General features: G+C 42.6%; 1 protein-coding gene across 1 annotated transcript in view; it reads right to left on the bottom strand.

Moving 5' to 3' along the window:
• Nucleotides 1-26682, bottom strand: part of SPPL2A (signal peptide peptidase like 2A) — a 291455-nt gene that overhangs the window by 37988 nt on the left and 226785 nt on the right. The window contains exon 14 of the mRNA XM_085644242.1: nt 4411-4488. Within this exon, the coding sequence (XP_085500368.1) occupies nt 4411-4488 (78 nt within the window). The remainder of the gene's footprint in view (nt 1-4410; nt 4489-26682) is intronic.

Here is a 26682-nt window from a genome sequence, read left to right as displayed (position 1 = left end):
AGCCATCTGGTTTAGGCATTAACCCGCGCTGTGATAATTACAAGCAGTCTGGTGCCTTTTTCTTCCTTCAGTGCCCTGGGGGTTATTGGTGATAACTCAATGGGCCTCACAACCTCATGCTTTTTTACCCCTAAAATAGCATATCATTCAGTCGCGGCTGGCATGACTCGGGGGCTACGCGCCGAGAGGGGGGTGGGGGTTAATTTAATTAATAAAACTTACCAGGCATCTCCTCTGGTCCCGCGTCGCATCACGTCTCCTCTGCAACGTAACTTCTCCCCGCTCTTTTCTTTTGCTGCTCAACAGGAAATACTAACTGCCATATCAGGAGACTGGATGAGACAGGGGCCGGGCGGCTGACCCTGGTTTACTCTGTATCCTGGCATTTGATAGGGCATGGGGCGACTTTGCGAAAAACTCGTCACCGCCAGAGTAGGAGCCTATCTTCAGACGCCTGCATTACACTAGGCATGCGCAGCATACCTAATGGTTCGTAAATGTGAGTGAGGAGCAACGCTCCTCTCTCACATGCGCAGTCAGACCATCTCTTGGACTCCTGCTCTCGCCTGCGTGTGCTGTGCCTTGACATGCGCACTTTCACCCGTAAAGCACAGGCTGGCCCGGAAATGTAAACAGACGAATTGTGAAAGCTGTCAATTAGTCTGCTAACATTCCTGTTACCTGAACTGCAGTGAGAGTTTATTTTGGGAGGCGCTGCCCCAGCGCCCCTGTGGACCAGCTGCCCCTGGAAGACACCCAGCACCACCTCTGGATGCAGGTGTCAATCGTGCCAGACATCTGCTCAGTTCATCCACTCTGGCATTCAGGGACCCTGCCAAATGATTTGCAATCCAGAAGGTACCCTCCGGCTCCAACCACCTCCAAAGACACAAAGCCCCACGGCACAGGACTTCTGATGACACTCCGTCCTGCTTGTTGCAGTATCACAAAGGGGTGCTGTTCTCTGTGAGAAGCTGAAACAGCCTCACCTTGATGGACTGCAGTAAAGCCTTTAGAGCCAGATGAATGGCCTGCAACTCCAGCAGATTGATGTGTAATCTGCGCACTGCTGGTGACCAGAGTCGTCTGATCTCCACCTCCCCAAGATGTCAATGTGAGTCTAGCAGTAGTGCTTCTGTATCCATTGTCAGATCTGGGTGGGGAAGGGAAAGCAGAACGCCACTGAATCAACGGCGCTTGATCAGCAACCACTGCAGACCATGAGCAGTCGCCTCTGAGACCTGGATGGTGTAGAAACGGCTGCCTTTATGCTGGGCCCAATGGAATTTCATGTACCATTGTAGAGTATGCATGAGCCACCGGGCATACTTGAACAGGAAGCTGCATGAGGCCAAGAAGCCACTCTCACCATGATTCAGGAGCAGGCGTGAAACATCGGGGTCATAGCCCCTGCTGCTGCTGTGGAGGAAAAAGCCCAGAAATTCACTGTGCCCCAATGAATGGAAGCCTCTACATGTGGGATTCTGGCTCATTTATAGTGAATCCCAATGATGCCAATAGTTCCACCGTCATCTGAAGGTGGTCCATGACTTACTGTTGCAAGCCTTCCTTCAGCAGTCAGTCATTGACATACAGCGATACCGAGACTCCTGACCTCTAAAGATGGGCAGCGAACACCACCATCAACTTTGTGAACATCTGAGAGCTGCTGGTGTGGCCGAAGGACAGCATGGCCAACTGAAAATCCTCCTGACCCACCTTGAACCGCAGATAACACCTGTGAGACTACAGGAGGTTTACATGAAAATCCACGTCCTGCAAAACCAAGGGCACTATCCAGTCCCCCGCACGCGGATCAGGCCTTTTGCATGACAAATAAATAGCGAGCAACCCCAACCTTTTTCCTAGTCCGGTACTCTCTCAATGACACTCCTGGAGAGCAAAATACGTACCTCTCGTAGTGCTGGTATGGTAGGGATAGTAGGCAGGGAGGGGACAAAAGGCAGGGCATAGCTGTGTAGAACAATCTGTATTCTGCTACCCACTGGTAGGGCATGCTCCAGTGAGTGCAAACTAAAGCGGTTTGTTGGCAGTTGTGGCTGGGAGGAGGAGTTAGAAGACTTAAGGGCATGCTGGCCCTTATGCTCTGTTTTTGCCCAGAATATCCATGATGAGAAGAACTTAGCCAAGTATGTTTCCTGCACAGGTCTGGATACCAAGGATTGCATGGGTAGGGGCAGTCAAGACCAGTATCGTCCTTTGTAGACATGCCTAGATAAGGTCCACTGGATTCTCTGGCAATGTACAGGCCTCCTTAATGGATATGCTGATGGGGATGGCTTGCTCCCCACCTCAATAGCCCCCATGATAAGGGTACTGATAATGCATTTCACCCTGATTTACAGAATGCCAGTAGGTTTTATCCCTCTCCCAAGACGCATCTTGTCTCACCACATTGGCAACCAACCGAAAAGTGTGCCTCATTTGTAGTGGTGCCTCCGAGTGCCAAGGTACTAGAATTACAGCTGCCCTCCACTGAGACCAAAACAAATGTTTTGACAGCAATTCTGCAACCTGGGCAAGTGAAATCTGAGTCCCAACTTCCATTTAATGATGACTACACAGATACTCTGATGGCTACATGATCAAAACCATGCACTTGTCTACCTGTGAGTAGGCCAGGCGGCGAGACGTCATAGACCAGCACTTAGTAACCTGGATTTTCTCATTAAGAACTCCACTCCAGACAGCCTTATTGTGCAGGCTTCAACCTGTAACATCCATTCAGATTAATTTCTGACCACTTCTTGGGATAGAGAATCCCAGAGGACTGATGCTATTGGCAAATGTGTGTTTGCTTCCGTCACTCTAGCACTGTGAGCTGCGAACACAGTCTACTGGGCCCTACACACGCCCTTTGAGACATGTTATATTATGGTATGTGTATTTTTATAATGCACTATCACCCATGACAATATCCTGGTGCTTTGCAGGTAAGCGATGCTAGCCATGTAGGGACTTACTTGAAGAGCCAAATCTTCAGCTTCTTGTGGAATTAAAGAGAACAGGAGGCCCTTATGTGGTGTCGGAAGGTGTCCCATGCTTTAGGGGGTCACATTTGGGTGCACGAGTGTACACTAATCATACAACTCAGAATCGTGTTCCAAGTCCCGGCTCAGAAGCCACACATCGTCCAGGTCTGTGAATGACATCTGCTTCCTGCAATCGCAGCATGGCTTGAAAGCTGTTATTTGTGGTGGGGAAAACGTTCCCTAGCGCACTGCGATACAGTCTTGGAAGTCAGCAGAAAATCAACAAAATCGGGTTTGGAGCTCCAGATCCGATTTGAAAGGCATGAAATGGAAGGGACTAACCTCAGCACGCAAGATGGGGTGCTTATAAGCACCATCTTTTCCATAGTAGAGAGGAATGGAGCCAATGTGGAACATAATGCCACCATGCGGAGTAAACCAGCCCTGCAAAAAAAAAATCCAGATCCAGTTTGGTAAAATTCTAAGGTCAGGAATCTGCGGTTATAATTATCCATTAGGAACGTATGGATCATCAAAAGTTGTGCAATTTTCTTCATTACAGATCGAGAAAGGTATTTCTCTCACACCATTTGTAAATGGCCCAATATACTGTCTCAGAGTCCGATTTAGACTTGCATGGTATGGCTGAACCCAGAACACTGGAGCCAGAATTACCATTTGCAGCTACTGTAACCTTCCCTATATTCGGCAATCCATATTGTAAACAGACGTAATGGGGAATAACCAGGTCTCTTACAGCACGCTTGTTCCCTTTTTTGGCTGTGTTTCCACACACACATGCCTCTTGCTCCAACCGGAGGAATCTGTGCATGGAGATGCAGTGGGAGGCACCGGGTGCTTGTCCACGCCTGATGAACTAAGAATCAGGCGAGGTACTATCTTCCCAACGAGATTTGGCGCTACCTGACTCGGAATCGGGCTCTAAATGGGATTTCATCTTGGGTGACATCTGCTTGCTCCTACCGCCTTGTGCATAACATTCTCCCTCTGGACATCGACATATTTATAGATCATGAAACGCATGAAGGTATATAAAGGAATCTGTACAACTGGGCAAAAGAGAGTCTGTCACAGTATAATGGTGAACACACTGAAATACTCCATTTCCTCCTTTGCTGTCATCTAGTCGGACAGATATAAAGAAAAAGATGGATTTCATTTCGTTCTTTGATATATACGAATGCAGCAGAGTAAACGTTGCTCGCAGATGAAAAAGATAATTTTTTTGCAAACATTCTCTTTAAGTGGTTACTTACAATACCAAACATACCGCTTAACTGTACATAAACAAATGCAACTTTAATGTGGCAGAGCTCTTACTATAATCTATACAAGCACATTTTCAAGTAGCTAAGATGTTACTGAGAACATTTTTAAAGAATTCAGAATCGCATACCTATGGCACAGGAAATATAATAGCTGCTTGAGGATGTCAATCGAACCTCAAACCTTCGACAGTATGCAATTAATAGACCTGCAAACAAAAGATGTACATAAGATGTTCAAGACAATCCAGGTACATTGAAATCAGGCACCTACCACTTGTAACCCATAGAAAAGCTTAACAGCAAAATAGCATCATACATTGATTGGCTGATTTCTAGTCAGTATATGTTGTATTAGCCATTAATAGGTGCTCATAAAAAATAAATAACAATACAGTTTAATTTGTCTTTTAGAAAAGTTGTAAAGACACATACTTCCCCTACTATTCTTTCTGCTTCCACTGGTCGAAATGAACATGCAGGGACAGAAGACTTTTAGGGGTGATTCAACTCCAAGTTCTAATGAATTGATCTAATTAAGTTAGCAGCAAATGTTTGGGAATTTAATGACTGTTTAATGCCCCAATTTAAGCTTATTTGTGCATTTAACTGCTGGCCCATACAAGGACAGAAAACCCCCTTTTTATGTCACAACAGCTGTTCTTTATTTTGTCCATAAACCCATTCATGGAAAGGAATGTGAACAGTGGCAGGAGGTTGAGCCTGTTCGTGTGGTCGGATTTTGATTGGTATATACAACTGTAGTTTTGGTATGTTCTGTGGTTCATCTGGTTTCTCATTGGTGCACTAGAAACTCACCTTGGTGGCCCTCTTACAGTGCCTGTCTGGTAGGCGCTAACCTGCGCAATGGCCGATACACATCCTAGTCCTATGGTGCTATAGGGACATAATACTCCTTATTTGTATGGTACGCCTCTTACACCACGGTGGCTGAGACGTATTGGAAAAAGTCCCTTCCATCTAGAATTAACTTCCCTTGAATGCAAGGCTCTCCCCTCACAAGCTACATGAAACAAAACCTGAAGACTTGTTTAGTTAAGCAGGACTTACAAGATCAGCACACTGGGACCTACTCAGCTTGTATGCACTACATACGTGCTGTCTTTTGCTTTTGGTTGTGTAGAACAACCAGAGTGCCTCATTCCTGGTTCCGGGACGAGGGAACCCTTCCAGCTTGCATTTTATTCAAGAAGAAACAACATGTATAAAGCTGACTGGGTGTCATACTCCACAAAGATTATTTACATGTGACCCACTCACACCAGAGAGGTTGTTACTGAGAGCGGAAGGTAGGTACACACAAAAATTCACCTGGTGAACACATAAGACGCATACTGTACCTCACTCTACAACACGATTTGGCCACATTCTTCACTGTGTTAGCTATCTTTTTATCTCATCCATCTCAGGCCTCCCCTCCCTGATGACGTGACCCCAGAAGTGTCCTACAACTACAAAGGGGCAGAAGTTCAATAAGCGGTGAGGCAGCAGCTTCACTGTGACAGAAGGTTAAGGACAGTATGCCTAACTAGACTTCAACTCTTACATAGATACACTTAAACACACACACACAGGTGCAGCCCGGCACTTGTCTCACAGTTCATTACACTGACACAGCAGGAGCCATCGTTCTCCTTGAGGTAGATACAAAACCAGCTGTCCCCAACGCCTCCAAACCAGATGCTCACCCACACACAGCGTACCCGCTGCAGACACAGAGCACCTCGGGTGCACATCCATAGAGACCTGTAGGGAAGGTGGACCCATATTCTGGCACCTCAAACCTGGATCAGCCCATTGGACCAATCACAGAGTTTGTATTCAACATGTAGACACCAATTACCATAACCTGGAGCATAAGAGTGTTAACAGAACCCCGCGACCCCTGTATCTCACATCTGTCCCCTTGTGTACATATAAAGTAGGCATCCCATTCACATGATTTATCTCTGAAGGCATCTGAGATCTACTGTGGTGGTGTATATGTAACTCAGCTGTATACAACCGTAAAATCCAGGCATTCTTAATGCTAACACTTATGCTCGCAGCTGTTCCATAATTTGAAAACGAAACTATTCACACTAAATCGCACAGAAATGTCCCCTAACAATAGTAATACTGTAGGAGTCATCTCGTACAGAACCATGCTTAAAACTACAAAGGGCCAGGCACACCCTGTGAGAAAGTGCCATCTTTCTTGCATGGTATGCCCCCACTTTTTGCTGAAATGCTGAATGTACTTTGACTGAGTGTGCCCTGGACTCCTGCCAATCAGGGGCCCAGGTCCTATGTTCCTTCCCTAAAACACAAATTGGCAAACCCTACCCACATGTCAGCCCCTGGTAAATGGTACCCTAGGTACCCAGGGCCTTGTGACCAGGTAAGGCCTCTAAGGGCTGCAGCACTCATTGCGCCACCTTTAGAGGCGCTGTACCCTTACACACACAAACTGCCCTTGCAGGCTGAGTGTCTGGGTACAAGACAAAACAAAGAGTCGACATGGCACACATCCCTGTGTGCCATGCCCACCACCTACACTGCCATGGCATACATCAGCCACTCCTCTAGCTGGGTGCCCTATGCCAATGGTGTGGGCACAGGAGCAGGATCCCTGTACCCCTACAGTGCCCAGGTCCATTCTGGGCACTGTAAGTGCAGTGCTGCCATTTAAGAGTATATGGTGCTGGGAACTCGTCAAACACGAACTCCACAGCACCATAATGGCAACACTAAAGACTGAGAAGTTTGGTATCAAACTTCTCAGCACATTAAACCCACACTGATGCCAGTGTGGGATTTAATGTACCAAGCACCCCAGAGGGCATCTTAGAGATGCCCCCTGAAACCTAACCTACAATCCACGTCTGTTCTGAGGCTGCCACACAGCAGACATGTTGCTGGACCCCTGGGTAGGAGAGCCCCTGCTTTCCTAGGTCTGCAACAATGCACATCCTGGGCGAGGTGCTAAATCTCCTCCCCAGGATGGGCAGGGGGAAGCTTCAAAGGCATGTGAGCTTCCCCAGGCCACTGCAACCCCCCACTCTGGCTGGAAGCTTGGCCGGAAACCCCAAATAAGGACAGGGGATGTGTCAGCCTGACAACCCCACCCCTCAGGTGGGGGAGGCGAGGTGAAGCACATCTCCGGGCTCTCGCCATCTTGAAGATGGGAAGCCCTGCCCAATCAGGACTAGGCTACTGCCCCCCTGCCACAGGAGAGAGGCAGGATAGGGGGTGTACCCACCCCAGGCCAGGGACCCATTGGTCCCTGTCCTTCACCTACCTGTAATGCCCCTAAATCTAGTATTTAGGGGCACCCTGAACCTTCCTTTTCCAGATTCCAAAATCCGAAGAAGAGCTAGAAGAAAGAAGACCTGCCCTGCAGCTGCTACGAAGAGGAAGACACCAACTGCTTGGGCCCCAGCCCTACCGGCCTGTCGACCCTCGAACCTGCTCCTGCTCCAACCCGGCATCTCTTGTGGCCAGCAACCTCACAAACCCCGGAGGACCTGGCTACCTTTTGACTCTAAACCCCTGGGACTCCCATGAGTAGAGGCTCTACTCAAAACCTACTTCTAATCCCTGGCAGCAGCCCGGAACCGCAAACCCAGCACACTCTGCACTAGCAAAGCCTGGCCTGTGCCGGAGTGAACAAAGACCACGAGGACGACCCCACGGCGACTGTGACCCCGAGTCCGGCACCCAAGGACCTCCCTCGACACTCCTGAAGAAGCCTGCAGCCTCAGAACCAGGTGCCCTCCCAACCGAGATCAACAGAGGGTAAGATTTCCCGACACCAAAAGGCACCCCTGCACCCAGCGCCTCGCAGCCCCCTGTGCCCAATCCCGGGGTACATACCTATCCTCCAACTACACAACTTACCTCCAACTACCCAACTTACCTCTCAAAGTGGTGGTGGCACCTGAAGAAACTTCGTCCCCGAGCTTGCAGTCTTTTTCTAAACCGGAGATTTCCCATTGAAATCAATTGAGCGCCCGAAGGCTCAAAAGCACCCTGCACCCAGCCGCCCGAGTGGCACTGGCAGTGCAGCCTCTACACCTATCTACTTCCCCAATTGCCCTGAGTAAGTGACCAGGAGCCCAGCTCCCACAGCCGCGTGGCCTGCTTGTCAGCAGCCACCAACCAAGGCCCTCCTACCTCTCATGGATAACATTGGGCCTAACTCTCTCTGCATACGGCCGCGCTTGTGCCGCTGAGGGTGAACCAACTGTGCCTACCTGACCCTGGGAGACTCCCGAGTCTATGCCCAGAACCTTAACTCTGCCAGTCGAGTACTTACCTTTAAACCAATAACTCAATTTTCTCCATAGGGTAACATTGACTGGCTTTTCCTGAAATTTCTTCTAAGTGTAGACTTTTCAAAACCTAAAATATTCACCAAAAATCAGCCGAGTAACGAAAACGAAAATACTCACCTGCTCTTAGGTGAGCTCCCAGTGCTGGATCTTGGTGCCCAGCACGGACTATGAAAAATACTTACAACTGTACTTACCAGTAACCCAATGTTCTCCCATAGGAAATCATTGACTGTTTTTCTGTGAAATTTCTTCTGTCAATTTCTGCAATCTTTAAATATTCTTTAAAAATCGTAGAATATCTGAAAACGCAATTACTTACCTGTTTTGGATAAAGGTCCCAGTACTGAGTCTAGGCACCCAGTACTGGATTACAAAAGTGACGAGAACATACTATACCTGCAACTTGAATTTTCTGCCATAGGGAATCATTGACTGTTTTCTATGAAATATTTTCTGTCAACTTTTAAAATAGCAAAATATTGTCTAAAAATCATCACAGTAATTAAGTCGACTTTTATCACTTGATTCCAAGTACTGACCCAGGACTTAATCTAGGATCCAGTCCTGGAATTCCAAAAGTAATCCTAAAAGTAATCTGTGGCAAATAACTTGAAACTTCCATTGAACTCAATGCATTATTGTGTTTAAAATTGTGTTGCCTATTGCAACCACTTGTAACTTTCTACAAAAGTCAATTGCATATTGCAAAAGTATTTATATAAAGCATCTCATTCTGAGAAAGTATATTGTTGGTTCTAAAATAAAACAAGCATATCTTTTTTATATATAAACCATTGGCCTAGAGTTCAGTTATTGAGTGTGAGAGACCATTTGCTGGCTGAGTGTGTGCAACAAATGCTTTACACTGTCCTCTGATATTGCCTTACTGCTCGACCAAGCTACCACTTTAGAGAGTAAGGTTATGTCTAACTTTAGCCTCTGCCAAACCTCTGGGGACTGTGGACTCTGTACACCCTGTACCTATTTGGGAACAGTATATACAGAGCCACTTTCTCACACACCCCTAATGAAGAAGAAGTGATCCGCATACCAGTTCAACTGCCCCTCTTTTCACACCCTGGGAGGCACTCTCACTGGCACTCCAGAATCTGCCTCGTCTGCAAATGGCAACTACAATGCTTGCAGGTCATCCAATCAGCCCGTCTTTATGCTCGCACTCTCTAAAGTACAACTCACTCTGCAAACATCAGTAAAAAATACTCACGTATTGCCACAAACACAAGCTCCGCTATGTCGCCTTTCTGTCTCTCGAGATCACGCTCACTCAACAAGACATTGTAGGCAAACAACAAATGAAAACAAGCACTGGTAAAGCCAATGGAACGGACACTAGCTGCTAGCCTTTTGGTTTTGTCAATGTTTGCATTTTTGTCATGGTTTTTGTAAAACTTTAAATTTGGGGAGCTTCATGGCCCTCGCCAAAAATAAAAAAAACACTGACTAAAAGCCAAACTATTTTTGAGTTTGAAGAAGCACATTGTGCCTCAGTAGCACCTGGTAGTGAATGAACTTTATGTGTGAATGTGCTTTTGACTTCAAGTTTATGATCAATCACCATTCTGTTAACTCCCTCCACATGGTGCTTGTAAATAGTCTGGCACAGTTGCCAAAATACATACCATAAGCTGATTGTTGTCCTTAGTACATATGGAAGGCTCAGAAGAGTTACACTTCCATTACCTTTGGTGTGGCTTCTCAACACCCTACCGCAACTCTGCTTGACAAACGCACATGGAGGTGGCAGTGACATTTAGAATTGTCAGGTCTCTTATCACAGTGTGCATGTTCATTCTCCACTCAGTTCAGATCTGGCAACCGCTTGTTCTTGTTACCTTTGCTCAGTATTTTCTCCAAGCAATTGTTGGCTGTGATGTCCAATTCTAAGCATGTCATGGAAAGGATGCAAATATATCTGGTAAAGTTTCTCTAAAGTGGGTGATCTACAGTACTAAGCTTATGCATAGTTCTCCGTCGCCAAACAGGTTCTCAACTTCTTCAGCATTGCTAGTACAGACCATAAGCAGTCGCAGGTGTTTCTATACTCTTCGCCCACCTTGGACGCACACGCTACGAGTACCGAATCGACAATTCTTTGCCTTTCTCTGCTGACTGAGGGTCAGATACCACCGAGATTGCAGTACGTTTTGGTTCTCAGAGGCTCACAGGTCTTCTCAAAGGTGTGCAGTGTAATGTGTCTGCACAGCTTCAAGTAGATTCTCGCAACTCTGAATTCAGTTCAACCTCTGCTTCCAACGAGGTATCCAAACATATGGCATGCCTCATGCCCAGACGAACAGTGTCCCTGCTGCAGTCACAGAGCTTCCTTCATGCACACAAACACATACAAAGATGTAGAGAAGATATACTACACATTGTTCTGCTAGTGGAAACTTAGGTCTTAACCAAGGACCAGACTGTACAAACATCAGTTACTTTTTAACCAAGCCCCCTATTAGATTCCTATACTGATGTAGGGATTTAAGATGATGGGGTTCTCATGCATGTTTCTTCCAACACATTGGCTACAAAGTCTTGGAAACTATGACATCGTCTAATTTTTATAACTCAATTCATTAGGTCTACCACACACCCAATCTTGTTGTTATTTAGAGTTTAACAGTTAGGAAGAATGAAATTACATCCCAGTTGCTGACCAATCAATATGTACTGTAGAAGCAGATCAGAGGCACACATCATTAAACCTCAAATTCTTTATACTGGAGACAGAGGAACTTAAAGGGAGTGATAATATTTGCTGTGGTCATCATCACTAATACAGCAGATTTCTTACTACTCTGACTACTCTGATCTGACTGGGTGACCTTTAGCTACTCAGTTGACCATCAGGGTGCCAAGAAACATATCAGTTGTAAATAAGATGCTGGGTCTGATAAGGAACCCTTAAAGAATCTGAAGATCCTCTAAAAACAATAACGTCACAAAAGTAAATCTTGCCACTAGTATTAACCAAGCAAAGAATGTACATTTGTTGTTAGTCTGCCTATAAATAATTACTTGCTATTTTAGTCCTTTGCCAGTAGGTTTACTCAAATTAATGGCAAAAGTTTATTAGTGGCTATTCAGTCATGCTACTTATAGCAGATATATTTTGTCCTGGCAAGGTTTGTCATCTCTTCAACAAAATTAACTAGCCATTTGGATACCATGGAGAACCATTAAATTGCAGCATATGTTGTCTGCATCAACATTCCATCCGAACGAGGCCATGGGGAGATGGTTTCTCAACTGGATCTTCGCAGCAAGGCTGCACCCGCTTCCCCTAAAAGAACTGTATCCAACGTGGAAGCTGCTTGGATCCTTCTCAGAGTGCAGACTGTGCAAATATAAAAAGGAATCACTGGCACACATACTTTGATGCTGCCCGGCACTGCGACAGGCCCGCCAAATGCATTTTAGAGCCATTTCCCCACAACATGGCAATCGCCCAACAAACTAAGCCATTCATCAGCTCTAAACTCTGGATACCATCAAAGATATGGCCAACATTGGTAAATTTGTAAAACATATGCGCTGCGCACCCTCCTGAAAAGCAGCATGGCCGAATCAGACAGCAATCAACAGCCAGACGAAGCTCATGCCACTAGGGGCTTTCCTCCTACACTATTAGTACATTAATGATAGGACCTAAATCGACTACGGGCACATTCATCGCCACATACCCTACGCATGGTTAAACAGTCATGAGAGATGTGGGAATAAAAAACACTGGCACTTTACTGTAATCCTCTAAACGATAACAGATACTCCTCCGTTTTAACCTTGCCACAAGAACTTTGTCCAAGCACCAACGCATCAAATTGTGGACAAGATTTTATAATGAACGTAAGCTCTTAAAATTGATTTTAAATGTTATTGTTTTCCTGTTCTTAACACCTTTTGTAATGATTTTAATAAATCACACAAATAAATTACTTATCCCCCTCATCTCACTGAAGGACTTCTGCAAATCCGAGATTCATCTGGTTAATTGGTCACACAATCCGTGTAAGAAGGAATTCTGGGTGCTTTCGCCAGGGATACCCTTTCAGAGACCATCAAATGAAATATAACAATGGTACAGCATGCACATATACTACACATACAGAACGCAGTGTACACTATGCATATTTGTAATATTTCATATTTACACTTATAATAATGATACCACACAGGTAATTTAAAGCCCACAGCATACATAACCTTCTGCATCCTAAAATACATTTCAATGGTCAAAGGACTATTTTCCCTTTCTTTTCTTTTTCAGATTTACTAGTATATTCTCCTTCTGGTCTTTCTTCTTCATCAATTCCTTTCTCCCACCACTTCCCTCATTATCACTTTCTGATAAAACTGCATCGTCTTAGGCAGTTCGTAATTAGCCAGATTTTCTCTCTACACAACATCTCCAGCTACATGTTTTTTTCATTTCAAGCTTCAACAACAGTTATCGCTCTCTGTGGTATTTCTTTTTCTAACTCAACATTTGCTGTTCTCCCTTTCTCATGTTTCACTCTACATTAGTAGTCCCTGTTTCACCTCATCGCTATCTGCTCCTTTGCCTATTCCTCCTCCTGCTAGCAGTTCCAGACATTCCTGCGATTCCCCTTGACGCTTTAACAGTCGTTATTCTTCACGTTTTTCTGATTGTTTCCAAGCGTACCCTGCTGTTACTGTTTTTTTTTTCCCTCAGACATTAATGCTCTCCCTGTTTTCCCCATATCTTTTGGGTTTCTCCTGTTCCATGATTTTTTTCTGTAGGTCCCTCACCTTCTTCCTCCGCCCTTCTAAGTTCCTCATCTGCAGAACCCATGTTTCCATAACTTTTTCGTCATCACTTTCTGCCCTACTGCTTTCCACTGCTTGTCTCTCCTTAGTAGACCTTTCTTTCACCCTAACCACTCTCCCAGCATTCTCTCTCATTAGTTCCTGTGTTGCATGCTAATTAGCGGTGGCTCCTCCGCTAAGGCAGAGGAGCATCTCCCCACTGCTCTCGGAGCAGTACAAAAATAAAAAAAATTAAATGATAACACCATGTTATTATCATTTTATTTTTCAGTACTGGCTCAGTTCGATTGCATTTTAGGTGCAGTGTGAGGCTGGGCTGTCGTCACAGCCAGCAGATAGAGGAGTGGAGGACACTTTCTAAGTCTGGCCTCGGAACACCTCTCTGCAACACAGCTCTGTAGCGCTTACTGGAGGTACCTGGTGGGCTAGTTGGCTACCAGGGACCCTCAGGATTCAAGGGGACTTAATCCTCCAACTTACGGGGCGCGTTTGCACAGTAGTGCAGGGAGGGGGCGGGGTCTGATATAACAAGTTACCAATCCTGCTGTGTGGGACTTACTGGAGGTAATAAAAGGGGTAGTGGGCCCAGGGTTGACGTTGGGGGCCAACTACCCCTCCTGTTACCTCCAGTAAATCCCACACAGTGGGATTGCTAAAAGGTGTTTGGAGGGCACGCTCACCTTTCTCCACCACTCTGAAAACACGACTGGTATGTTATAGTTAGAAATTAGCATTTTAAAAACCTTTGAAATTCACTGAAAAAAAATAGGTTTCAGGGACGTTATAGTTAGAAATTAGCATTTTAAAAACCCTTGATATTCACTGAGAAAACCACAGGTTTCAGGCACGTTATAGTTAGAAATTAAAAATTAAAAAACCTTAGAAATTCACTGAAAAAACCATAGGTTGTTTTCAGGGACGTTCTAGTTTGTTGGACATTTCACTCATACAAAACCAGTGAAATTCTGCCGTTATAGTTAGTTCAGCTAACTATAACTCGCACCCCCGCATTACACTGCTGATTACGTCACATATTACATCATTCATGACATGATCAGTGACATCACTGATGACATCACTGATGACATATCAAATTACATCACTGATTACATCATCCAGTGACTGTGTGTTTCTTTAAAGTTTAAATATGTTGTATATATATCCCAAGGTGTATTGAAGAATGAGTGGGTGTATAAGTGTCTGGATGGAGGATTAAGTAGGTGCGTGACTGACTGTATAATTGAGTGATTTATGTGTCTTACTGAATGCATGGGTTAGTAACTAAACTGTGTGAATGTCTGCATCAGTCTGTCTGTTGTGTAAGCTGCTGCATGGGTTGGTGAGTCCACAAGTGTCTATATGGGTTATTGATTGGTTGCCTGAGTATTTGTATGGGTGCCTGTGTGTGTGTGTGGGTGTGGGTGGGGGTGGGAGGTGTGTGACTCTGTGCATAGATGTGTGAGTGGTTGATTCACTGGGTGTATGGGTTCAAGAGTGCATGTGGAAACAGCTGTATGGGTGGGTGTGTGTCCAACTAACTATAACGTCCATGAAACCTATGGTTTTTTCAGTGAATTTCTAAGGTTTTTATATGCTAATTTTTAACTATACGTGCCTGAAACCTATGGTTTTTTCAGTGAATATATACACACACATATATATATATATATATATATATCCTTAAAAATATATTTATATACACAGATGCAAACATATGCGTGTGTGTATAAATATATATATATGGATTGAAAGCAGTGGAGTACCTTTTAGCCAGAAGACCGATTGAGTATTTGCAGCACAACAGAATGCTAATGGACATGTTGGTTTTTTGTTTGGAAAACAATTATTTTTTATTAAAAAAACAAATGTTTCAGCAGGTGCAGGGTGTTGCCATGGGGGCCAGCTTCTCCCCCAGTTATGCTTCCATGTTCAAGGGCTGGTGGGAGGAGCTGGTCCTCAGGAAACAATTTGAACGAATCTATTGTGAGAAGGTGGTATCTTGGCTTCGATACATCGATGATTTGATTATTGTATGGAGTGGCACACAGATGGAAGCTAAGTATTTCATTGCTCAAATTAATATAAACAATGTTAATCTTGCATTAGCGATAGTAGTGTCACATTTTTAGATGTTAAGGTCACAGTAGTAAACAAAATCATAACCACTTCCCTTTACCGCAAAGAGACAGCGGGCAATACCTTGCCCCATGCATCCAGTGCACATCTCCCTCATCTAATTCACAGCATTCCCTACAGGGAAATGCTGCACCTACCCAGGATTTGCAGTAACAACACAGACTTGGAAAAGCATCAGTCGGATAGCAAAATACGCTTTTTACAGCAGGGTTATAACATCAAAACTATAGATGCAGCTATCTGCAAATCCAGGGCTATTGCTAGGGAAGATCTGCTACAATATAAAGACCATTCTCTTAAACCAACTGATGAAAGTTTGTCAGTCTCTACTGAACCAATAAGACTCATCTTGACCTTCTCTAGACAGGAACAGCAACTGCGCAAAATCATCCAGCGCAATTGGCCTATAGTCAGGGAAGATCCCGTCATAGGCAGCTCTCTTTCCAGATTCCCTTTGATAACATATAGAAAATCGGTGTCTATGGCAAATGTGTTAGTAAAGAGTAGTCCGGAATACAAGGAGGGAGAAGGTTGGCTCAACCCAAGAAAGGGATTTTTTAAATGCTCCAATTGCAAAGCACGTCTATACGGAAGCAATAGAACATCTTATTTAACTGCTTTCAGTGATAAACCTCAGATGATTAAATATCATCTTACATGTAGGACCGATTTCGCGGTATATGTGTTAGAATGCAGCTGCAAGTTGGCGTACACTGGAAGCACTAAGTTGGCAGCACATAAGAGGGTTCTACAACACACCAGGGCAATCACAAAGACCCTAATTATCCAGTGGCCAGGCACTTTCAGGAGCATCACCAAAGCAACTTTAATCATCTCAAGTATTACGTCATAGACACTGTTCCACCACAAAGGAGAGAGGGAGACCGGGAAGGGAAGCTAAGACGTCTAGAGACTCACTACATCCTCCAGCGAGATACAAAGCAGCCAGGGGGATTAAATATGAGTGAGGACCTGTATACATATCTCTAAGTATTAACTATTTGTGATAACTGGATTTGAAAGTTGTCCTTGGATAATATTATATCTTAGCTAGCACACCAAACTCTAAGGTTCTTATGGTCAGGTGCGAGAAAGAGATTGGTAATGACAAATGGGGAGAAGACTTTCTCTTGTAAATTGACTCTGAATGAAAATGTCTGTATTGTTGGATTTTAATCAATGCATAGACTTGTTTTACCCATTGATTGGACCTACTGCTCAATGACTGGTTTGGAATTTTGCACACATTTTGTTTATGAAATTTGCATAATAAGGATTTTAGATAGACAAACATCCTTTTAAGCATTATCAAAGCTTTTATCAGGTTTTAAGATGTATGAATTATATCTATAAGACTATTTATGTATTTATTTACATATTTATAGGCGTATAGTTATGTTTGTGGGATTCATTTGTCTCAGCACTTTAAAGACTTTAGGCATGCTTCCCCAAATTCATTCATTTCTGCACATGCTGTCATTTGCACATGTTTTTTTAGAAGCCATAACAGTACATTAAGAGATAAAAAAGAACTACAGTACTGTTTAAGGCGATAGATATGACGTCTTTATTTAGCACTAGCACGTTATATTGTAGGCACTGGTGAGGTATTTTCATGTTCTATTTTACTACTTTTGGGCACAATTTTTTTTTCTTTCAATTTATCAATTGAATTAGTACTGACATAGATTATTAGAAAAAGGAAAGGAGGTTATTGCATTTACGCAAAATATTTCAACAATACTAAAATGGGGACTAAAACAAATTAAAGTACAAATTTTATTTAGAATGATGTATTTTAAAATTTTAGTCGGAAACCCCTTCCACATTTATTGTATTGAAACAATGTGAAATCTGATTGCATTTATGCATGAATCGTGTAGTATTTTTTCTATGTTCATTATTGATCAATCGCACTTGCACTTTAAAATGAGGTATAACGCATTACACTGCTGTCATGTGATCAAGGCAGGGATCTGCCGAAACGCGTCATGATGGTGTGTTGAACAATGAATGATAGCACTAAACCTGGGTCTACGCTCTTTTTGTTCTACGCTCTTTTTGTTTTTTGGAAAAACGCTGAAGACGAGGTTTGTGAGATATATATATATATATATATACACACACACATTATATATATATATATATATATATATATATATATATATATATATATATGATTTCCAAAGTCCTTCACCATGCACGGAATGCAAGCAACAGGAACAGACCACTCCGTAGCTTTTTAGAAAATAAAGTGCTTTATTCTTCGGACAGCAGCATGACGCGTTTCGACCGGGGAACCCGGTCTTGATCACATGACATGCAAAAAAGATCGTAGAGTTTAAATAGCGTGTAGAATGCCGCCAAAACTGCTAATTTTTTAAATAAACATAGAAAACATACTATTGATCGAAAATCTTTACAGGTCTGACCAGTTTTATGCTGACAAAATATTATATGTATATATAATTTCATACATTCTAAAGTTAGATCGACAGGCAAAATAATTGATAAAAATTATTCAATTATTGATATACACCCCTGTAAACAGTAAAAGCGAAAAAGATATAAAAGATACATATACAATATATAAAATATATGTCACAAAATCATCGCGCCATAATATGTACTGGAAAAACAGGGGAATAAAAATGTATTGGGCAAGTGCCCATAGACTGTCGGTAAAGAGAAGATTGTAAGAAAAAGCAGAACAGACCTGTGTTCTAGATTTAGTTAGCAGCTCAATGCATACATAATAAATACACATAAAATTAATAAATCAACAACCGAATATTAAATCATACTCGAAAGAAAATCTGTGAGCAAAATAACACAAAGTAGCAAACTAATACAATAAGTAATGAAAGAAAAAATGTAATGTAAACAAAAAACTCTGAAAAAGAAAACAACACATCATAATAGAGAAAGTGTCCATAAAGCAATTTCCAAATCTAAAATGAATAAATTCATAAATATATATATTAATTTATGGAAAGACCGTACATGAAGCAGTCCTAGCATGAAAATTAAGTAATAAACCTTCCCAAAGGAAAAAGGAAAAAACTGGACAAATATCTTACAGCTGTACATAATGTCTCCAGCAGAAGAGTTGAAAGAGTGGTGAGAATTAAAAATTCCAAATCCATTAACCCCCAGCTAAAATTCAAACCAACCACAAACACCCCATCAATATCGAGAATAAAACTGGTAAAACCACAAGATAAAACCAGCTAAAAACGACACAGACAAAGTATAAAATAATTGAAATAAATCACAGCTAAATGGGGGAAAGGGGGGTGAAAACCAATATGACATCTAATAAATAAGACAAGAATATAGCAGCAATGATAAAGAAAGAAACTGACTAAGAATCATCATCATTTAAAAGATTCAATTAATCAGAGATGTACAGTACGGGGGAATCAATTCTCTACGTTTATAAAAAATTATGCAGGTCTTCCCCAGTGTTTAATCCATTTGGGATCTTAGTATCCAACAATAAAATATAATGGCTTTCCAATTGTCTGAGTCTTTTCTCTCTATCTCCACCTTTCTTCGTGAATGGGACAGCGTCAATATCAAAATAGCTAAGATCTTTAAAGTTATTTTGGCGAACTAATTTAAAATGATGCGCCACTGGATAGCTCGAATCAGAATTGACAATAGCTCTAAGATGTTGCAGGATACGATTAAAAACTTGAAGTTTGGTGCTGCCTATATAGCGAAGATGGCAAGAGCATTGAAGCACATAAACTGCATTATCAGTTTTGCAGGTAAAAAAACCTTCAATTTTATTAATATCTTGACTGAAGGCATCACTATATTCACAAGTATTCGCACCAAATTTGCATGCCCTGCACGAGCTACACTTAAAAAAACCTTTCCGATTGGAAAGCCAATTAGTTGATTTACACGATTCAGGACTGGCTTTAACCAAAGCATCTCGCATACAAGGAGCCCATCTAAAAGTAATGCTAGGAATTTCAGTAATAAGAGGAGCAAGAGTTATATCAGTTTTCAGGATGGGCCAATTAGATCTGAGAATATTACGCATTTTTTTCTCATAACAACTATAGGCAGTAATTAGTCGCATGGTCATATCTTTATATATATATATATATATATATATATATATATATATACATACACACACACACACACACACACACACACACACACACACACACACACACACAGCGGTATGCTACTCCTGCCCGTTCACCTTCCAACTGTACCGGTGTCTGTGACGGCGGCAGCCTCCGTCTGAAATGATATCCTTTTGCGATTCCTGGAACTCCAAGAATAAATACAGCGGCACACCTCTAGACAGCATAAAAGTATTTATTTATGCACAAAGATGACATGTTTTGGCAAGAGCCTTCTTCGAGTAACATTATTGTGCCCAATTGCCTATAGAAATAATCTTGGAAGCTCATAATCAGAGAAGAGATACCATTGTACATATCAACAGTATCCCGATTTTGATAAAACATTCCTAATTCATTTTCGCATTCAATAAGGATATTTCTCTTAATTAAAATTGACAAACTAAATAATATTGCACTGATCATAATACATTCCTGAGTATAACAACACATAGTATCCCTATTCAATGTGTCGGCAGTATTCAATAAAGTTGCATGATTCAATTTGTATGGCAACATAAAACACCACAGCTGTGTTTCACAGTATACTGTCTAATTGCAATGTGCTTACATATTTTTCATTGGTAAATTCCTCAAAATTAATGCAATTTAGACTGATTCATGCCCAGATATTCCTACATAATAAGGAACAATAACGTTATGCAATTCAATGCGATCAAAAATATATATATGTAAGTAATACCAATTAATTTTCTCTGTACTAATAATAAATCTTTCTTGGCAAAGGTATCAGCTGTTGTGAGCAAAATTTGACAATTGATGAATCAGATAAATTACAAAGTGTGTGAAAAGTCGGGTTTCCTCACTCTGTAGCCCTCACGGAAAACCTTAACAAATAGTATGCAATCTATCCAAATTGATTATTGGACACTTATTCCTTAATAATTCAGCAAAAATCTATTTTCAGGATCTCTCCGACTGCAGAAACCAACTGCAGGAATGGGCTACGACATTATGTTGGGGAATGAATTCCATTCATTAATTTTACCCTACATCTTGGTCAGTGAGGAAGTGTCATGATCATGTTACTTGATCCCGGCCACCCCGTTTCTCTGTATGTTAAAAATGATAAATTGGATAAAGTGCAAAGTGAACAAAGTAAATGTGTGTAATCAAGCACTGAATAAAATCACAGATTCATTCAGGAAAAGCCATGGGTAGTCATGCGGATTTCTAGGTGCACCAATTTCCATTGAAAATAAGTAAATCATTACCAGCTTATTCAGAAAGGAAGCATCGGGGAATAATATTCTCCACGCCCATAGCAACCACCCGGCGCCCCTGATTAACAGTATCCCATACGGAGAATACATAACAGCGTGGCAAAACTGTAAAACCAATGAGGGAATTATCTAGAATTACCGGCACACTCTTTTGGGAAAATTTCAGGAAGATTCGCCAAACGGCATCAAAGTTACAGGCAAGTCAAAAAATGCTTTTCCTATGAAAACATGGTCCTATCTGTGACCACCAGCAAATAAATAAATATATATTATATATATACACACACACACACACACACACACACACACACACACACACATATTATTCATGCATTTTTATGCATATGCAGATGATACTCATTCTTAGATGGTAAAAACCTCCTACAAGCGAAGTTTAAAGAATTAATTGGTGCAGTGTCCAAGTAGATGAATAGCACCTTGTTTAAGACTTAACACAACAAGACTGAGATTCTGGTGGATTCATTGAGATTCTGTTGGTTTCATTACCTGCTCACTTGGGGCCTCCTTAGACCCCTGCGTCCTTTGTATATAATTGCAATATTATCTTTGAAGCACACTTTCCAGAAGGATTATTCATCTTCTCCCAGCCAATCACTTATTTTATCAATTCAAAATTCTAGTTGGGCAGGGGTGCAATGGAGAACCGAATAGCGATCTGAGCTTATTCAGTACAGGCTCTACTCAATGTGGGGTGAAGCAGGTGAATAATTTCACTACTAAGAAGGCAGGAATGACAAAGGAGTGATTGAGTTGGATGAAGAGGGGCATTGAGTTTAAAAAGTTTGTACAATGCTCAGAATTGTATCCTGAAGAATCAGACAGACTGAAACAGATGCTTTGGGAGGAAACACGGGAGGACCTACAGGTGTCGGGAGAGGAGAGACAGTTACAAATGCTAAAAACCTTTTTGCTTTCATAAGTAGCTTGGTCAATACAATTGCAATTCTATGCCATTTTTGTTTTTTGTATTCACAAACTGCTTTATGGTACATAACTTTATCATTGCTTTGGTAAGACATGTGCCACTGGCGTTCTAGCTGTTTGCAAGGGCATTTGTCAGCGCCTAAAGGAGGAGTATACCAGGAGACTGAAGGGGCAGTGCTGAACTGCATGTTGAGCTTGAGTGAGATGAGATGGAAGAATCATGTGCAACAGAAATCTAGGTGTTAAAAGTGGAGTAGGATGTCTCAGAGTCAGACAAACAGTGAGCGCTAGAACCAGCTGCTCACTCTACTGGGATTTTGGACAAATTCTACCTAGTTGTCTGAAGAATGATGAGGGGCAACAAGTATGAGGATTAGAAGAATAGAGAGAAACACGTCTGCTGAATGGTCGGTCTGAGGAGTGGCAGTTGCGTGTCAGGTTGGACGTAGTAATATTAGGTGAAGTGGACGACCCTTTACATGGGTAGAGGCCTGAACATGTTGCGACTGTGGAGAGCACAAACCCAAGGAAATGTCTTGCAATTCACATTAAAATATGTAGCTGACTGGCGTCTGACATCAGTCCTCTTGGTCCTGATTAGCTTTATAATATGCTCCAATTTCGTCCTTAATCAAATGTAATTGTTGCTAATTATTGGATGAGTTACTCACTGTCTGCACATATTATATTGTGATCACAGTAAATAAATAACCCAGTAATTGTAAAGCGCGAACCAGTACTGGCCTTCTCTCTCGGAAGCCAATATGTTGAATTGGACAGTGCAGGCGATGAAGTGCCAGTTGGCAGCACTTTCAGTAGGACAGGAGCCACACCTACGCTCACACACACTACGGCAGGACAGGAGTAGTTCAACTGCACAGTGCAGGTACTCGAGAGGAGGAGAACAGTTCACCAATAGTGACCAGCACGGCAGTACTCTGGACCAGACAAGCACCAGCACCTCTTGGAAGACAAAGGACTGGAAGGGCAGGAAGTATGTTCACTTCTTAGTTTCTATTTTTAACCAGTTCAAGCAAAACATCCTGAGTTAAAATGGCAAAAATATTATTGCCACATAAACGCTGCACTTAGCATTTTGGGGTAGTTCTAGAGAATTAGTAATAAGTAAGGAAAAATTCAAGAGCTGCAACAACGGCGTGGGCTGGGCCAACTTAAGCATGTGCTGTTCATTCACAAAAAAGGCTTTGGTCGGCACGTTGAGAGATTTTTAGTGACTAATGAAAAGGAGACACAAATACGATGGTCACAATCTTTGAAATATCTTGCCTTTTTTTAAGATATGCTTTCGCATCACAGCTTTTCTAATGTTATTGTTTTCTTTCTCGCTGAAGCAGGCAGTGACATGTTTCAAATAGTATCTTTGCTAAACTGCAAAATGACTTGTTTTGACCCAGGAGGATTAGGGCACTGTGTGTGTCAACAGACCGTTAATTATAGGGTGCCGTCTCCCTATTTAAGGCAGCTAAGTTACCTGTAATCAGTGCACACGAGTCTGATAGCTGGGCTTAATCACAGGAAAGATGCAACTATTAACATAAAATTACACACTTATTAAAAAAGACACCATCTTACGGTATGCAGCACCTGAAATGTGTACATGGCTTGCCACTGTATTAACCACCGCCACCTAAACACATGCCTGCAGAGAGTGGATTAAAAACCCTCTTTTTAGACACCTAGGCCTGATACCGCTCTAAACTGATGGATGGGTACTTACCAGTCACCAGACGTCTATGTTTAACTCAAGTAGGATCAAAATCCACTCTGCGCGGGTGAGACTCCACGGTAGGAAGTCCCTATGGGAACACTAACACCTCGCATTTCCCATCCCTACGGCATTTCATAAAAGATCTCACAACACAGCTCTCCAAGGAGTATCTAATCAACCAATAAAGGAGGCCATCAACCTAGTCTGCCGGATGATGAAAGACCCCATGCAACATTCCCCGTGCCCCAGCCAGCTATCCAAACGATGAATAGGTTCCTCACCAAATGTTTTCACCTCATTGCTATAATGCCCACCACACTAATGATCTCATGAAGATTTGTACCATATAAATACTTAAACAAGAACAGGTACAGGCACTTCATTCAGCCCAACTATCTTACCGGTCTGCAACCTATTTCCCAACTAATGCCGGATACCCACTATTCTTAGTACTTGCTTTTCCTCTAGCGCCCTTCAGCAGGCTTCTCCATGAGCTGCATGAATATCAACAATAAATAGATACATAAATATATGTGTGAGGATCTGTTCGACTACAATTTAATTTTCATTTTTTTCTGTCCATCCATAAAGAGAGAGCTTCTTATTTTTTTTAAAATAATTCCAATTAACCATTATTTGAACTATGTAAGTTCAATACAATTATGTTGCAGAGAACTCATTCCACTACTCCCTGTGTTTTTACCACGTCAAATAAACAACACTAGTAAACCTCCAGTCGGAGTGGAACACTAACTAGGAATCACACTATCACCTCAAATATTAAAGCAAGTGAACTGAAAGAACAAATTACTTACCTTCCAGAACACCTTTTCTGCCAGAGATTCAATCTAGCTGCAGACTCCTTATCTTGTGAAACTTCCCAGGGGCCAGACTGGATCCAGAACCTTCTATAGGAATTCCCTTGGCATCTGCAGATGGCAGCTGTGGCTCCACATCGGGTCCAATGGTTTCAGATGTGATGCCAGGCCACTATAAAAGTGCCACCTCAATGCTCTGATGTCGGTCTATTTCTGTCCGCATCGTCGAATGCAGAACCATCAAATTCAGAAGTGTAGTGTGAAGGTGTGTCATATTTGCAAACTTATCAATAGAATGGGCAGCAGGGTTGGTCAATGAAGAATCTGCAGTTAGATAGAGTCCCTACCAGAAAAGGTGTTACCGAAGGTAAGTAACTTGTTCTTTTGTTAGATACTTCTAACTGCACATTCCTCAACTTGTATACAGATACTAAATCTGTACCTCCTCAAATGGTCAGTCTGTTGAATGGCTTAGACCAAGAAACACTGCAGGACAGATGTGGCAAAATGGTGATCTTGCTGGACCTGGTTATAGAGGCAATAATGCTTCGTAAATGTGTGAAGGGATGCCGTATAGCAGCCTGACAAATGCCCCTGACTGGCACACTGTAAGCCAGTGCAGTGGAATCAGCCTTTGCTCTGGAGAGAAAAACATGCAAGCCTTCTGTAGGATGTTTTTTTAGCTAGCCCAAGGCAGATCTTTATGCATAGAACAATCTATCGAAAAATGATTTTCTTTTGCACCGCTTTACCCTTTTTTCCTACATAAAAGTGAACGTAAATCTGGTCATGTGGCCAGTATTCTTCGGCGCCATCCTTGTAAAAATGAAGAGCCCTTTTGTGGTCAAGTCGGTGAAGTTGTTCCTCCTGTTTAGAGAGGTTGGGCGGAGTATAGAAAGCTGACCAGGTGGCATAATAATTTTCATAAGGAATGCCGCCTTCTTCTGAACTACCAGTGTATCTGCAAAGAACAAAGTGTATGGTGGCTGGACACACAAGGTTTGGACTTCACTCACTTGTCTAGCAGATGTTATTGTGATAAGGAACACTATTTTAATAGTTAACACACATAAGATACAACTATGCATAGGTTTGAATAGAGTGCACATTAGCTCATCAGATATGCTGAAAGGGCCAATAAACAACCTTTAATTGTGGCCACAGCCAGACCTTGTTGGACCAATGAAAGACAAAACAGAAGACAAACATGTTGTAAGGGTTGAATATCTCTGAGGGAACACCAGGCAACAACCTCTTCCGACGCCCTCAACATACAGACTTAAGAGGAGGGGCACCTGGCTGCCAGAATAATACCAACAACTTTGGGAGGAAGACTGAAAGCCATCAACTGTCACCACTTAATTTCCATGCATAGAGGTGTAGGTTGTGCAGTCTCAGGTGCAGGACCCAGGTTTGCTGCAGTGACTGAAGGATCTTCCAAGAAATTGGAGGACAAATGCTTATGGCCAGAAGTTCCGGGTACCACACTCTCATTGCCCAGTCCAGAAACACTAGGATAACTTTGGCCTGGTGTTTCCTGATTTTTTTCAGAACTCTGGGCAGGAGAGCGAGGGGCAAAAAGGCATAGAGGAATCCCGATCCTCCATGCAGTTGGAAGATGTCCCACAGGAAGGACTTTCCTGGGAACTCTAACGTGCAAAAGTTTGGACACTGCACATTCTCTGTAGTGAGACTAGATCGAGCCGAAATTTTCCTCATGGCTGGAAGATGCGATGGGCCCTCTCCAATACAACTATCATTCGTGATCCACTAGATACCGGTGACCGAGATCACCTACCCTGGCCATTTAAAGATCAGGGAGATGAACTGTGGGTTCAGGCACTTCCAGAGTCGCAGAGTCTCCTGGCACAGGTCCCATGACCGTATTCAGTGCTGAAGTTGCAGTACCACATGGTGGTATTGTTGTCTGTGAGAACTTGCACCTATTCCCCCTGGGTGGTCGGGAGGAACACCTTCAGTGCAAAACAAATCGCTCGCAACTTCAGCAAGTTGATGTGGTGGTAAGCTTCCGCCAGAGACCAGAGTCCTCTGATCTTCACCTGTCCCAGATGACCTCCTCAACCCATCAACAATAAATCCTCTGACACCTGAATGTAGTCCGACAGATTGCGTTGGTGGTAAGCCAACTACAAATTGGATTGCACTGCAGAGCCTGCATGTTCCAACTGGTATGGTCCACAAGCAGGATGGAGAAATCCAAGAAGCCTCAGAGCCATTCTCAC

The sequence above is a fragment of the Triturus cristatus genome, chromosome 3_1 (assembly GCF_964204655.1).
Source record: "Triturus cristatus chromosome 3_1, aTriCri1.1, whole genome shotgun sequence".
In the NCBI taxonomy this organism is placed as follows: Eukaryota; Metazoa; Chordata; class Amphibia; order Caudata; family Salamandridae; genus Triturus; species Triturus cristatus.
The sequence above is the reverse complement of the archived record's forward strand: the minus strand, read 5'-3'. Positions and strand labels throughout refer to the sequence as shown.